This window comes from Pagrus pagrus (assembly GCF_965226575.1).
Source record: "Pagrus pagrus genome assembly, chromosome: 19".
NCBI classification, from domain to species: Eukaryota; Metazoa; Chordata; class Actinopteri; order Spariformes; family Sparidae; genus Pagrus; species Pagrus pagrus.
This window is the reverse complement of record NC_140203.1, coordinates 5,074,456-5,088,162: the sequence shown is the minus strand read 5'-3', so window position 1 is coordinate 5,088,162 and position 13,707 is coordinate 5,074,456. Positions and strand designations below refer to the sequence as shown.

The window sequence follows — 13,707 nt, the reverse complement described above, 5'->3', positions numbered from 1 at the left end:
ACAGGAAACAACAACAACAAACTCCAACCTAGCAACACACATGCTGAAAATCGCAAGTTACCCTAAAACTTACCCGGTCACCAAAGATACAAACGTAAACAAGTCAACAGCTGTTACCTTTTCTTTTGCAGGGATTTAGCTAACAAGCTAACCGTGGCTACAGTTATGAGCAGTTAGGGGCTCCCGTGGTGATACACTGCCACCTATTTGTTTGGATTTTGAAAGTGACAGGTGGCCAATTCTTACATATTGCACCTTTTGAGCTAACGACTGCTGGCTGTAACCTTAAATTTAATGGACAGATATTAGGTATTAGGTGCTAACACGGGAAGGTGACTAAGGTAATTTCCCCAAAATGTTCAACTGTTTCAACGTCTCTACCTGTTCTGGAAATAGGAGGAAGTTGAAACACTGTGCTTCCTACAGTGTAGAAACTTCTGTTGAATAGAGTTCCAGAGAACCTCTCTGTTTTCAGTTGACACACTTCCATGGAGCTCGTACGCAGGCGCTGGCGTAGCGTCTGTCCCATGGCTCATATTTATTTATTATTTGGATGTTGGAATAGAAGGCAGCCTTCGCCTACGTTCAAGAGAAAATGAGCCGTGTGATATATGGAGATGTCACATGTTGGCTGCTTGCTGGCACGACAAAAAAAACAAGTCTATCCCCAGGGATCGCATAGTGTGTGTGTGTGTGTGTGTGTGAGAATGTCTAGCCGTGTGTATGGCTCAGCTCCAGGGAGATGACTCCAACCTCCAGCCTGTGACTGGCTGCTGCAGTAAACAACTGATCACATGCCCCTTCCCTCTCTCGTCCTCTCATAGTCTTCCTCTTGTATACAGTGCACATCAGCAGATCTTTGACCCCTGATCCTAACTCAAACCAGACCCTTCTGCTCTTATCAGTTGAGATAGCCTGATGCACACTTGACTTGATTAATGTGCTCCTTCCTGTGTCTGAGGAGACTGGCGGTGTCCCTGACCTCAATGCTTTTGTCATAACTCCTGCCTGGCAGATTTAGGTCTTTTCCTCTTTCTTCTGTGGCCCACAAACTGAACAACGTCAGTCGCTCTCCCTCTTTCTTTTCATGAGGTGTTATCAGGCAAAAAACTACTGTAAACAGGAGAGTCACCAGGCCTCTATTGTGTTGCATCTTATCTCCAGACCTGCTGATTAGCTGGGCAATCTATAGAAACAGACGACAACATTTCCCTTTTAGTCATTGTCTTCTTTTCTATGATTCTCCCAATGAAGTTTAAAGTCTGGAAATGTGGCTTGAAATAGTAAAAATATATGGTATCAAAGTTGAGTGTCTCATTAAGCATCCACAAAAATCTGGAGTGAGAATAAATGTTTATACTGATTAGAAAACCTAGCAAGAAAAAACACTCATTTAGCTGTGTAGACCATTTCTCAAGACTGTAGGTGTGGCAGACCAGGTTTTGATTGATATCTTCAATAAATATCAATGTTTTTCAAAGTTATAGAGTTTTTTGACGACACTACAGGTGGCCATTTGCTGCATATCATCCCCTCGCTCGCTCATCCCATTTCCTCTGATCTCTCTAGGCTGTCCTCTCTAATAAAAAGGCCAAAAATCAATAATAAAAAAATGTATCAAGGTTAAGGCTGTCACTGATTGCTGCAACATCTTGTCCTCCCACCCACTAGGACTCGAAGCAGGTTGTGGAGTCCTACAAGTCCGGGTTCGAGCCACCGGGAGACGTTGAGTTTGAGGACTACGGCCAGGCCATGAAGAGGACGGCATCTGAGACCAGCCTGTCCAACACCAGAGAGGGCAAGGAGAAGCCGACTACCAAGACCAAGGGCAAACTGTGGCCTTTCATTAAGAACAAGAACAAGGTAACACATGAATGCTCACACGGAGCCACAATCACACGCAAGCGTTTATTGCTTTTTGGTGGAGGTCACCTTTCACTGCGGGCAGATTTTTGTTGGAGGGCTGGAGGGGTATCTGTCATGTTATGGCGGTTCTGTCTCTGTGATACAGTGGCTCAGAAATATATGTGTTCAATGTCACATTTGTAGTATCTGTTTCATTTGCAGCTCTGGTTCTATGTTTAATTTAGTTTCATTTTCGTGTAGATTCTTTGACTTTTGTTCTTTTAAGCTCAAGAAATTTGTTGCTAGTTCATGTTACTATTTGCCATTTTTGTTGTTATTATTATTCGCCACCCGTGTCCCCCCCTCCTCTGGCAATCACCCTCACCGATTATGGGAGCCTCCCTTCCGTAACACACACTAATGCATTTCTACCTTCATCTTGTGGACGGACTCAACTGGCAGATGTTAACTCGATCTGAAATAACAGTCTCCCCTCACCGTGTTTTCCATTCACTGGTTATCAGCCTCGAGTAGCCTCCTTGGGTTTCCTGCTTCAGAACGGCAAACCGGATCTCTGACGGTCCTGTGGGCTGGTGGCACTTTTGATATTGCATTAGATGAGAGCATGAGTGAGTAATAGGGTGTGTGTGTGTGAGAGAGAAGTGTGCAAACTCCCAAAACTGAAGCCTGCAGAACAGTATGTCTCTATCTTATTTGCTTGATGTAATCAGGCTTATTTTCTATAGTGAGTGTTTGGGAGCACAGACAACCGTACAGGAAGGTATTTCTTCTGTACATGCACACTCACACACAAGCATGCAAGCATTGAAGAAACACATACCAAAATAAAGCATTATAATTCAGTAAGAAAGCACCATTATTGCCTCACAGATCCAGGGTTTTTAGGAATTTCTGTCTCTTTGCGCTTGAAAGAAGGGTTTCTGAATCACTTGGCCTTGCATGTGCATCGTCTGGTGTCTGAGAATCATCACTTCAGCTTCACTCTCTAACTCCTCCACTACTGGTAGATGAATAATGCAGTCAGATGTTTTAGGACAGGACGATAAGCAATTAGATTTCTCTGATGATGACCTCAAATTCAGCTGCTGCTATCCTTGGGGATGTGGTGAATTTCTCGTCCTGGCTGGCATGTGACGAGGTCGGGAAAGAAAAAGGATTTCCAAAATGGACGCCTGCATGCGCTTTGACTGAACCTCTTTGCTGTTCGCTTTGTCGCAGCCGCTTGCTTTTAACACGCTTTCTTCTCACTCTGGTTTTTCTTCTTTTTAACTGTTTTTCTTATGTTTTATATGTTTTGTATTTTATTTTCCACAACATAACAACTGATACACTAGGTTTGACATTCCTTCGGTTGTCTTTTATGTTCTGTTTGGGTTTTCTGTTATGTGTTTATTTTTTAATATTTGTAGGAGGCTTATTTATTTCGTTTTGTGTTCCCTCCTCCTTTTCCTCCTTTTGTCTTTTTTCGTTGGATTCTTCTTGCCCCCTTCTTCTTCTTCTTCCATGTTTTTCCTCCTCCTCCTCCTCCTCTCCGTCACGGCTCCCTCTCTTACTGGTAGCTTATGTCCCTGTTAACGTCCCCCCACCAGCCCCCACCTGCCCCCCCAGCCTCATCCCCGCCCTCACCCTCTGCTGTTCCCAACGACTCCCAGTCTCCCAAGCAGCACAAGGAGCCCCTCTCCCACCGCCTCAACGACTTCATGACCTCCAAACCCAAAATGCACTGCCTCCGGAGCCTGAGGCGAGGGGTAAGTGTGTGTGCCCGGCAAGCTTTGTGCACGTGTGTGTTTGTCTCGACACCTGTGTCCGAGCTGTGTACCTGCAACACTGTATGGGCGAAGTGATACAGAGGCCTCAAAGGTCACAATGCCTACATGGTATCCTAATATAGCAGGTGATTTAACAACACCTCTGTTACCTGTAACTGAATGTATCTACATGTAGGCAATGTGACCTCAGTTAGAAAACAGTGCAGTTAATTTTGACATTTTCCTATTCAGAACTCCCTTTAAAATTTGGCAAATTTCCACCACCAGCAGTACAACATGCTTCTAACCTTCACTCATACAGTGTTCAGCCTTTTTGCTTCTCTAGCATGCTTATGTAGCGCATAACTATGAATCCATGATACTTGTCTGACTCACCAGCAGTCTCTCCATCTCGTCCCCTCATCTTCCATATTAACTCTGTGCTCACAACAATGACAGTCCCTCTCATCCACCTTCCCCCACTTTGAAAGAAATTAGCAACAGCACTCTTGGCAGCAGCATGGAGACTGCAGTCGCTCCCTGCACACTTCTCTGCAGTCTCTGCTGGAGGCGGATTGTTTTTGTTTTGTTTGTTTTTGCACAAGAAGAGGGTTAAACCACACAATATGAGCAAAGTAATGGGTTGTGGATGTGGCAGCAGGCTGACTGAGTCACTCCATGTTTTCAAGGGCTTCCTGGAGGGTGGTTTTATCAGCACCAGCTCAGGATCCTGATGGGTGTCATCACCAGTTCCCTTTCTAGCATCCAGTGTGTGTGTTGTAATGGAGTTGCTGGGCCGGGGCAGGTCATAGCACGCCTTCCTGTAATGCACTCGCAGCCTCCAGCTCTCCCTGACCTCAGGACTGGGCGGCAACTCACGTGTTCCTTCCGGACCCAGCAAATATAGCTTTTGTTTACACTCATAATTTGAAAGGGCAGCGGTTTCTCAAAGTAAAAACATTAAAATGAATTGGTGCTAACATGACGTCTGAAAAGAAGAAATAACAATGCGGTGCAGCAGTGCAGTGTGCAAGCGTATCGTAGAGGAAATGATTGAAGGTCGGCTGAAGAAAAGGGGAAGTGCGTGTTTTTTCTAGCGTCACACAGACCTAGCAGGAAGTGCACGTTTCTGAAAGCGGAAGTGCTGAAACAGCGTTCGAGAAGAGTGATAGAAAAAAAGCATAAAGAGTCAAATCAGATGCATTGTCTTTGAGTCTTCACAGATTAAAAAGATTGAAGTTTGACCTTACCGTAACATTTCGCAGCACAAGGATGATGTTTTTGAATGTATGAGAAGTGTCAGAGTAGAAACCCTAAACTGTACTCATTCTCATATCTCATGACTATACATTTAATTATCTTCCACACCTCATTTCTCATGGCAGTAACCTGTTTATGTTTTTCTTGTATATAGATGTTGTTTTTACATTATATTTCCTTAATAAGTCTACCGTATATGATAGGTGACTCAAAGGAAACAGAAGGTGCATGGTTAATCCAGTAAAATAACATCACGTCTTTTAGGGACACCAGCACCCGCTGCCTCACTGACACACAGACAGTTTGGGCAAATGCCTGTGAACAGCTGCGGGTAGAAGGTCAGGCCAATTCCTCAGCTCATGCACAAACAGGCCTGCATCCATCTGCTCAAACAGAGCTAACTAGCAACACTTTATCCCCAGTGCTACAGGATCGTTTTGAGTAGAAAGGCTTATTTCTAACGGGTTATCTGCAGGGCTCGGAAAGCTTCTAATTCACTTAAAGAGACTTGGTTTTAATGTACTAAAGTCTTCATTATTAAATGTGTTTGTATCCGATTCCGGGATACGTTACACATACTTACTCACTAAATTAAAAGTGAGATTGTGCGACATCAGATTGTTCTCGTAGTAGGTTGTTCAATCCTTTCCCTGAGCTTCCAACAGTTGTACATCTTGGAAGTACATTTTGCCACTGCTGGCATTTCATTATACTTTTATATTTTGGCTGGTATTCATCCATGTATTTATGTAAATCGTCAGAGAACACAGTGAGGGACAACACTAATTTGACATGGTGCTGAGGTGCAGGCATACAATAAAGGAGATACAGCTTGTTAAAGATGCTCGGAGGTAGCATTTAAGGAAGAAAGCCTGGTTAAAACAGGATAAAATTAAAGATATTGATGATGAAGCGAGTAAAAGAACAATTACAATTAAGTTTTCCAGCTTTCATGTAGGACACAGTTACAGAACAGATCTAACTCAGTATGATCATAAAACAGGTTTTCAGTAAAATTCTATCTGGTGTTAAGAAGTCATACAACTTCAGTTAATCCTGCAGAAACCCTGTAAAAAGATTAAAAAGAGCAAAAGTTAAGATGTGTCAGATAAAAAGATGCAAAGCTAACTTAAAGCATGATTTTGACAATCCAAAAATGGAAATTCAGTCAGTGTCTATTCACCCTCTTGCTGATGGAAAGTGAGTTTTGTAGTCCACAAAACATTTCTGAAGCTTCACACCAAAACACATAAAATATCTCCAAACAGGTCCTCCAGTGCAATCCAAGAAGAATCTGTAAGTTCTGAGAATCCAAATTGATTTGACATTATTTACTCCCAGTTTGTGCTGACAGGGTGTGCGCTATCACCTTAGCTTAGCAGCTACAATCAAGATTAAAAGGCATGTAAATAACTCTGAGCTTCAGGATTATTCTTTCATTCTCCATCTTCTCCAGTAGTTTAGGAGAAGCTCCAGAAATGTTTTGTGGGCTACGAAAACTTTACCCGACTTTCCATCGGCGTGGAGGTGAGTAGATAATGCCGAAATTTTCCTTTTTGGGTGAACTTATCCTTTAAATCTAGAAAGTTCTGGATTATATTCATCTCCCACCTCCTGCAAGCAGAACATAAAATCACATTAGGGATTAGTTGTGACAGTGGAGGTGGGGTGTTGTGTCTCTATGCACAGTGGAGGGATGTCTACCCCTGCAGGAGAGCCTTTGTGTGCTACACATTAGCTGTCTGATCCATCCACAGAAGCTGTGTATGTGCGTATGTGTTCTGTGTGGGCTGAAATAGAGGAAGCGTATGTGTTTTGGGAGTCAAATTAAGGCCGTATACAGTATAAGAGCTTAAAGACGTCAGTGCTGTTTTCTGTGTTCTCTCTGACAACCACCACAGCAGCAATCCCCGCGCTCGCTCAGTTGTCACACAGAGCTTATGAAGAGGACTCTGGGCCGACCCACATATGCTTTCGAAGCAAGGCAATATGTTGTAAGTGTGTGTGACGGGCGTGAGTACCAGCGGTGTGTGTGTGAGCGTGAGCAGGTACGAGGTGTGGATGAATATTGAATGTGTGATTGGTAAAAGCCATGTACAGCACATACAGTAGCCTCATTAATAAAATTCAGCCGTGTGACACATTCACAGGAAATTGTTCGTCACAGTTAACGAGGCTAAATGTCCTCACAGACGAGGCTAGTGTCTGTGCCTGTCTCGATATTGATCACATGGCTCTGACGCGTGTAGAATCGGGGCGAATGACCGGAGAGGATGATGACTTCATCCCACATCACATGTTATCAGCTTGAAGTTTGTTGTTGCTCGCGGCTGATTCAGGGCTTCCCCACCGAGCATCTAATGGGGGTCAATTCACAAAGTGTCACAAGCACCTGAGGCTGTGGGGGATCATGAGTGTGAGGATGCTTCTTCATCCAAGCAATCACCCCCCTCCTCGCTAATTAAATCTCACCCTCGGCTGGATGTAATATTGGATGAGGTGTTGTCACACTTTGGGTGTGGGTTCAGACTACAGTACCCAGAATTCACCCCTGCAGGGCTTTCTTTGTGCTGGTGTGCCATACTGCAGCGGTGTTATCTGTCTTCAAGGGCTGTAATATACCTGTATATCTGTGTCTGTCTGGGTGGGTGGTTGGAAAGGGTTCAGGTAGATCTGTTGACCAGGTGTCATTTACACTGGGGACACTGTGGACACTGAGGACATGTCCCCACCATGTTTTCTTCTCCACCAGCACCTGCTGAAAATGGCTGCTGCTGATTCTCATGCAAAGTAATGACAAACTTTTTAACCCAGGACCTAAAATATAGCAGCTACAACATGTGCCAGAAAAGTAAATTAAATACTCATAAGTATATGCGATTTGTGGCAATATAACGGGCGGGGTCGGTGCTTGGTCCCCACCAAGTTACACCTCTGGGGGCCTGTGTTTATGAGCCGACCTCAACATTACTGATAGTATAGAGTATAGATAGTATAAACACATTTATCATGTGCGGCTCTCAAGTGGCATCAGTGTAAAAGTGTAAATTAAATTATGTTTTTGAGCTCTGTTAGTGAAGCTTCACACGTAGAAAATGTAAGAATTTTACACTTGTGAGCGGGAGGATCACAAGGCATCATAGCGAGGACTGTAACAGGCCATTCCAGGTGGATGACTCGATTAGTGGACTAAAGTGAGTCGAGCTCCTCAGTGCACCAGCCTCTGAGCCTTTAACAGGATTACAAGTCATCTGCTCCAGCTCTACCAGCCAGCCAATGGTTGTTAACCTGCTCTCTACTGTTCTTTGTTTTTAAAATATACCCATGTCCTCTCTAAAGTCAATCATCTAATTTTTTCCAAATAAGCTTTTTAAGCATCATTTCTTTTGATATTTTGACTCCACTTGCCTTTTAGCTCATGATTGCTCTTATTTGTTTTGGACCTTCCTTTAGCCACTTTGATTTCAGATGAGTTTGTATAGAATTAAATGTGCAACAAGTGAGTTTTGTTTTGATTTTGAACGCGTCTCTCCAGCTTGTCTTGTGTACAGTATCTGCCTCCATGTCAGCGAATGGATCTGCTAATGTGATACATGCTTTGGGCGCCCTCTGCTGTCACTTGCGTGTCATTGTAATGGCAGCAGAGAGGGATCATGAAGTAAAGGGTACATCCGTTCCTGTCGCTCTCCCTCTACTTCATTCTTTACATTTATTTCCATCTGTCTCCCCTCAATGTTTTCCTCATTCTTTACTTCATGCTTGTGCAGTAGGTTGGCCTTTTACGCCAACTTGTTTTCCCATTTTTCATTAATCCATCATGTTAGAGATGTTAAACTTCACCACACGAGAAAAGAGTGGAGGGGTTTATAGCTGAAACTGTCGCTGAAAGCTTTTTTATGGCACGGCCAGCATATAAATCCAAAACCTTCAGCCGTTTTACCCTCTTTTCCTTAAATGGTGAAGTTTAGCAAAGCAAAGCGTCATCATAAAACCCATGTCAACTATTTTTGTTTGAAGGAAAATGAAACGAATGGCCGCAATATTCTCCAGATGTTGACTTTTGTCTGTTGTCTCTTTCTCTCTCCCGCTCCTCGCCATTTCTCTCTCCTCTCCCCCCCATGAAGCTTTCTCTCAAGCTGGTAAGCATGACCGTATAACCGCACGACCATAGCGGCATGACCATAGCACGCATGTCACGTCCTCCCAGTAACACATTGTTAATAACGATCTGTACGCCGTTTTGTTTTTGTTGTGCTCTTGGATTTAAGTTTGTAATTTGATTTTTTTTTTTTTTATTAATTTACCGTGACACAACGATGGACCTCAGACTCATGTCGTTGTCTCATTTACATGTTATTTTTGTTGTTTGTGTTGTGGTTGTGTTCACGTCATGTCTCTCCCAAACTGTGTCTGTGGTCTCTATGGTGCAGATCACACTCAATTCCCACGTCCGGAATCTCATTGAGGTGATCAGATTTACTCTATGTTTTGTATGTCGTCTCGTAGTCTGTCTCGTAGTCCTTCTTGTCTCGACAAATTGTACGTCCTTGTAACAAATACTAATCTGATCTTACCTAGCAGTTGCTCACTCATGTCCTCACACTGCATGCCAATTTCGTTATTTTTACAGAATGCTGTTTAATATTTTGGGATATAAACTTCTTCATTTTCTTGTTGAGACTAAATCTTTGTGATAGATATGAAGCTACAGCCAGTAGAGGCTTAGCTTAGCTTAGCATTAAGACTGGAAATGAGGAAGCAGCTGGCCTGGTTCACTCCAGAGTTATAAAAAAAAGTGCCTATCAGAATCTCTAAAGCTCACTCATCAACATGTTTTTTTTTTTTACACCTCTGTGACATTAAAGTCAATATCTTTTGACATTAGATGACGTCATCTTGGGCTTCGGTAAAATACTGATCAACATTTTTCACCATTTTCTGACATTTTGTAGAGCAAACAACTAATAATTGTAATGCATCGGCATTTACAGATGCCAAGAAGACTGCTTTGAGACTATACACCTGTTAGCATCAAAGCAAAAGATGCTCAATAAGTGTCAGTAACGTACTCAGTTACAAAAAGAACATTTTGATTTCTGACTATTTAGAGAGTGAGTAGAAAGTCGCGGCTCCTGATTTACCTTCGGACAGAGCCAGGCTAGCTGTTCCCCCTGCTTCCAGTCTTTATGCTAAGCTAACGACTGACTGCCAGGTTTGCTTCATATTTAGCACATAGACGTGAGAGTGTCTCTCTGCAAGAAAGCAAATAAGCATATGTCCCACAATATTGCCATTTAAATTAGACTTTTGCATGATTTTTGTATTTCCTTCCTCTTGTAGGTATTATTATTATCATGTAAATGTAAATATAAATATCAATCAATTTGTAAATTCTTATCCAATCTAAATGTATCATACTACAAACAACAAATGACCTAATGGCAACCCATAGTTTTAGTGTATAAAAGTATTATAATTGTGATTTTGTCTTGGGGTACATAGAGAACGTAAACACTAATACATGACTTTATACTGTAACTTAATCAACCAGAAAGAAGCATGATGCATGATGATTGACGAGTCTTTGTTATGTTGCATGCCCGGTAAGAGTTGCGTGCCGATACAGGGGAACAGGGTAAGGTTGCCAGGGTAACCTAGTTGCTGTGTTTGACCTGGCCCATGTGCAGTGAATCCTGACCTACAGTAGCTCCCGCAGTTATAACCCGTGGTGCCGCTGTGACCCATCTCAATGAGATCCAATCAGGCCTTCACCTACTCAGTCAATGCAGGGTTTATGTCTTAACTGACAAGGCTAATAAAACAGTGAAATAAGACAATCAGATTTACTTTTTTGTTCATTAAAAAGGCAACAACAGACGCTATGGAGCTCCAAAGAGTTCATTACTGGACTGATAAGTAAGATGTTTGTATTTAATAAATACTTCTTCGTAATTTATTAAAAATCAACTGATTATGAAGTTTTTTTTATCAACATTTTTCCCCTAGCAGCCTCATCAACCCCCAGCTAGCCTGCAGATCATTGGCTGGGGCGACCACCGAGAAAGACTGTGGCTCTCTGCTCTGCAAACAGTTGTGTGTCTTTCTCTGAAAAGACATTCTTAGAATCACACGTCTGTTCACGTTTCTCTGAAATAACCACACAGCTCGGGTCGCCATTCACACAATGGTTTATCACCTTGATGCCGAGTGATAATCTAAGCTATCAAAGCAAGCCAGCTAGTTAGCTTCATAGCATGTGCAGCATTGTAAGTAAACACAGAGGTTAGGTATTCAGAATAACTTTGGCATTGTTGATTTTCCAAATGGCAAAAGCAGACTGAGTAAACAATAATAACAATAATAAATTATGAACTTAGGGTCACACAAGGACACGCAGATGGATAATTGCACATGTATGCAATTTTGAACTCTTTTGGCCTCCATGCAGTCCAGGTAGCGAGCCTCAGAATGCTGATACATTACGTCCACAGAAAGTTTGAGAGACTGCCGAGAAGTATGACTCATCAGTTCAGTGTTACGGACTGGAAACTTTCTCATCAGGAAATATGACCCTTGGCAAGCCACAGAAACCTCCATTTGAAGAACACACAGTCCTGTTAGAGAACAGGCAGACCCATTAGCGAGCTCACACTGAAACACTATACGAGCAACAATAGGATGTAACAAATACGTTATTACATTTCCGATGGATTCACAGAGACCACTAGATTAGCCGCAGCGACTGAATAGGTGAAAGGCCTCAAGTGTATACACTGACAAACAACCCAGCTCTTAGTGAGTGTATGCTAGAGAGCAGCTGCAGCATCTCCTCCTTCAGGTGAATTAGGACAAAACAAGAGCTCCATCTGCGGGAGCCGTTATCCATTCAAGTCACAGGGAGATACTGCACCTAACTAGAAAAACATCCCAGTTAAAACGGCAACACAACAACTTAATTATTAAAGTTGCTTCTATTCATCTTGTGGATTCTCTGCGTCTCGTTCTCATTTCTGTTTTTCTTTTTTGTACCTCTCTCCTCCCATTTTTGCTTTCTCAGGGCTCCGGACCAGAAGACTTCAGCCACCTGCCGCCAGAACAGAGGAGGAAGAAGCTGCAGGGCAAGCTGGACGAGCTGAATAAGGACATTCAAAAAGAAATGGACCAGAGGTATTTTTTGAGGTTTCCTCATACTATGATATCGTATTTACCCTCTACCTTTTATTCATTATCTGCTCACACACATGCCGTTGGGAAGTTGATCGAAATTTCGTAGCCCACAAAACGTTCCTGGAGCCTTAACAGCAAAACAACAACTGACGTAGCTGGAGGCCTGTTTTAAATCTTAAAAAAAAAACATCATCCCGTATAATCCAAGTCTGTGGAAGCCACAAGATTGCAAATTGATTTGAAAAAACGTCATTTACACTCTTTTTAAAGCTGAAATCTTCACCATAGCTGCTGAGCTAAAGACGTTAGCACTAGCTTTACAGCACGTCGAGAGTATGAACAGGCTTGGGGAGTAACCGACAGGGTGCGTGCTAACACTCATAGCTCAGCAGCTACAGTGAGGAGTTCGGCTCTAAAAAGGGTGTTAACATCCTTTCAAATCAGTTTGGGATGTTGGGGCGAGTCCAGACGAGCTGTGTGGAGCTATTTTATGTTTTTATGGTTATCTTTTATGTTTTAACAAAAGTCCCCAGCTACTTCAGTTTTTTAGGAGAATGCTGCAACACTTTCTTTCTTTGAAGCTCCTGAAATGTTTTGCATGTTTCCATCGACATGGGCGTGTGTAGATGATGACTGAATTTTCACATTTGGGAAGCTGTTCCCTTAATATGCACTCAAAGACTTGTACTGACTTCAGTGCTGTTTCTTCCCAGGGACGCTCTAACTAAGATGAAAGACGTGTACGTGAAGAACCCTCAGATGGGCGACCCGACCAGCGTAGACCCCCGGCTATCAGAAATAGGCCAGAACATCGAGAAGCTCCAGTTTGAAGTTCAGAAATTCGAGGTTAGTTGCGGTGCCAGTCTGAGCTCTCATGTCTGTGTGAATGTTAGTGTTGGCGAAGCTGTTTGGTTTATATAAGACAGTAAATAATGAGGAGTTCAAACACACGTCTCCAGCTGGGGTCGGTCCAAAGAGGCCTGCCGCTCGTCCATATTAGGAGAAGACGTGATGCAGCTGCAGGGGCTGGCGGCATGTTCTCGCTCTGTGCAGGGAGAGAGGACTCCCAGAACAATGTCCTGGTTTAACCTCGTAAATAAATAGGAGTGTAAGGCTGAGGAGTTTCTCCTATGAAGGTCATCTGATTCCTCAACGCTTAAAATACATTTCAAGTCGTCGCACAGGAAAAACGCCGAGCTGCAGCACACACATACATAATACATGCGTGTGTTTCAGGGCTGGTTAGCAGAGGTGGAGGAGAGGATGCCATCCAAGAGTGATTCACACCGGAGAAGTGGACTCTATGAGACCCAGAACAGCACAACAGTGGGCAACAACTGCGCACAGGACAGAGAGAGGTATGGTATACTCCGACAAACGAGCAAACGTCAGACCACAGAGCAGTTACACACCTCGTTCATTCGGAAGAAAACTATGTATGTTTTCACAGTATATTTACTGTGTGTGTGTGTTGGCCCTTGAGCAGCCCGGATGGCAGCTACACAGAGGAGCAGAATTCAGAGACTCAGGTCAAAGCCAACATCAACCCCACACCCCCCACCAACCCCACCTCCACCACGCCGGAGTTCGACGACGAGTTCGACGACGAGGAGGTCCTGCCCACCATCGGCACCTGCAAAGCCTTGTACCCATTTGAAGGTAACGC

The 13,707-nt window shown here is 43.2% G+C and overlaps 1 protein-coding gene across 18 annotated transcripts in view; it reads left to right on the top strand.

Annotated features, from left to right (window-relative positions):
- Positions 1–13,707, top strand: part of fnbp1b (formin binding protein 1b) — a 67,362-nt gene that overhangs the window by 46,855 nt on the left and 6,800 nt on the right. For 4 of the 18 annotated variants that reach the window (XM_084383857.1, XM_084383845.1, XM_084383858.1 and 1 more), the window contains 9 exons: positions 1,672–1,863; positions 3,426–3,614; positions 6,776–6,868; positions 8,999–9,013; positions 9,305–9,340; positions 11,932–12,041; positions 12,755–12,887; positions 13,278–13,399; positions 13,528–13,700. In XM_084383857.1, coding sequence (XP_084239983.1) covers positions 1,672–1,863; positions 3,426–3,614; positions 6,776–6,868; positions 8,999–9,013; positions 9,305–9,340; positions 11,932–12,041; positions 12,755–12,887; positions 13,278–13,399; positions 13,528–13,700 — 1,063 coding nt within the window. The remainder of the gene's footprint in view (positions 1–1,671; positions 1,864–3,425; positions 3,615–6,775; positions 6,869–8,998; positions 9,014–9,304; positions 9,341–11,931; positions 12,042–12,754; positions 12,888–13,277; positions 13,400–13,527; positions 13,701–13,707) is intronic. The other 14 variants (XM_084383855.1, XM_084383859.1, XM_084383846.1 and 11 more) reach the window with 11 other exon arrangements.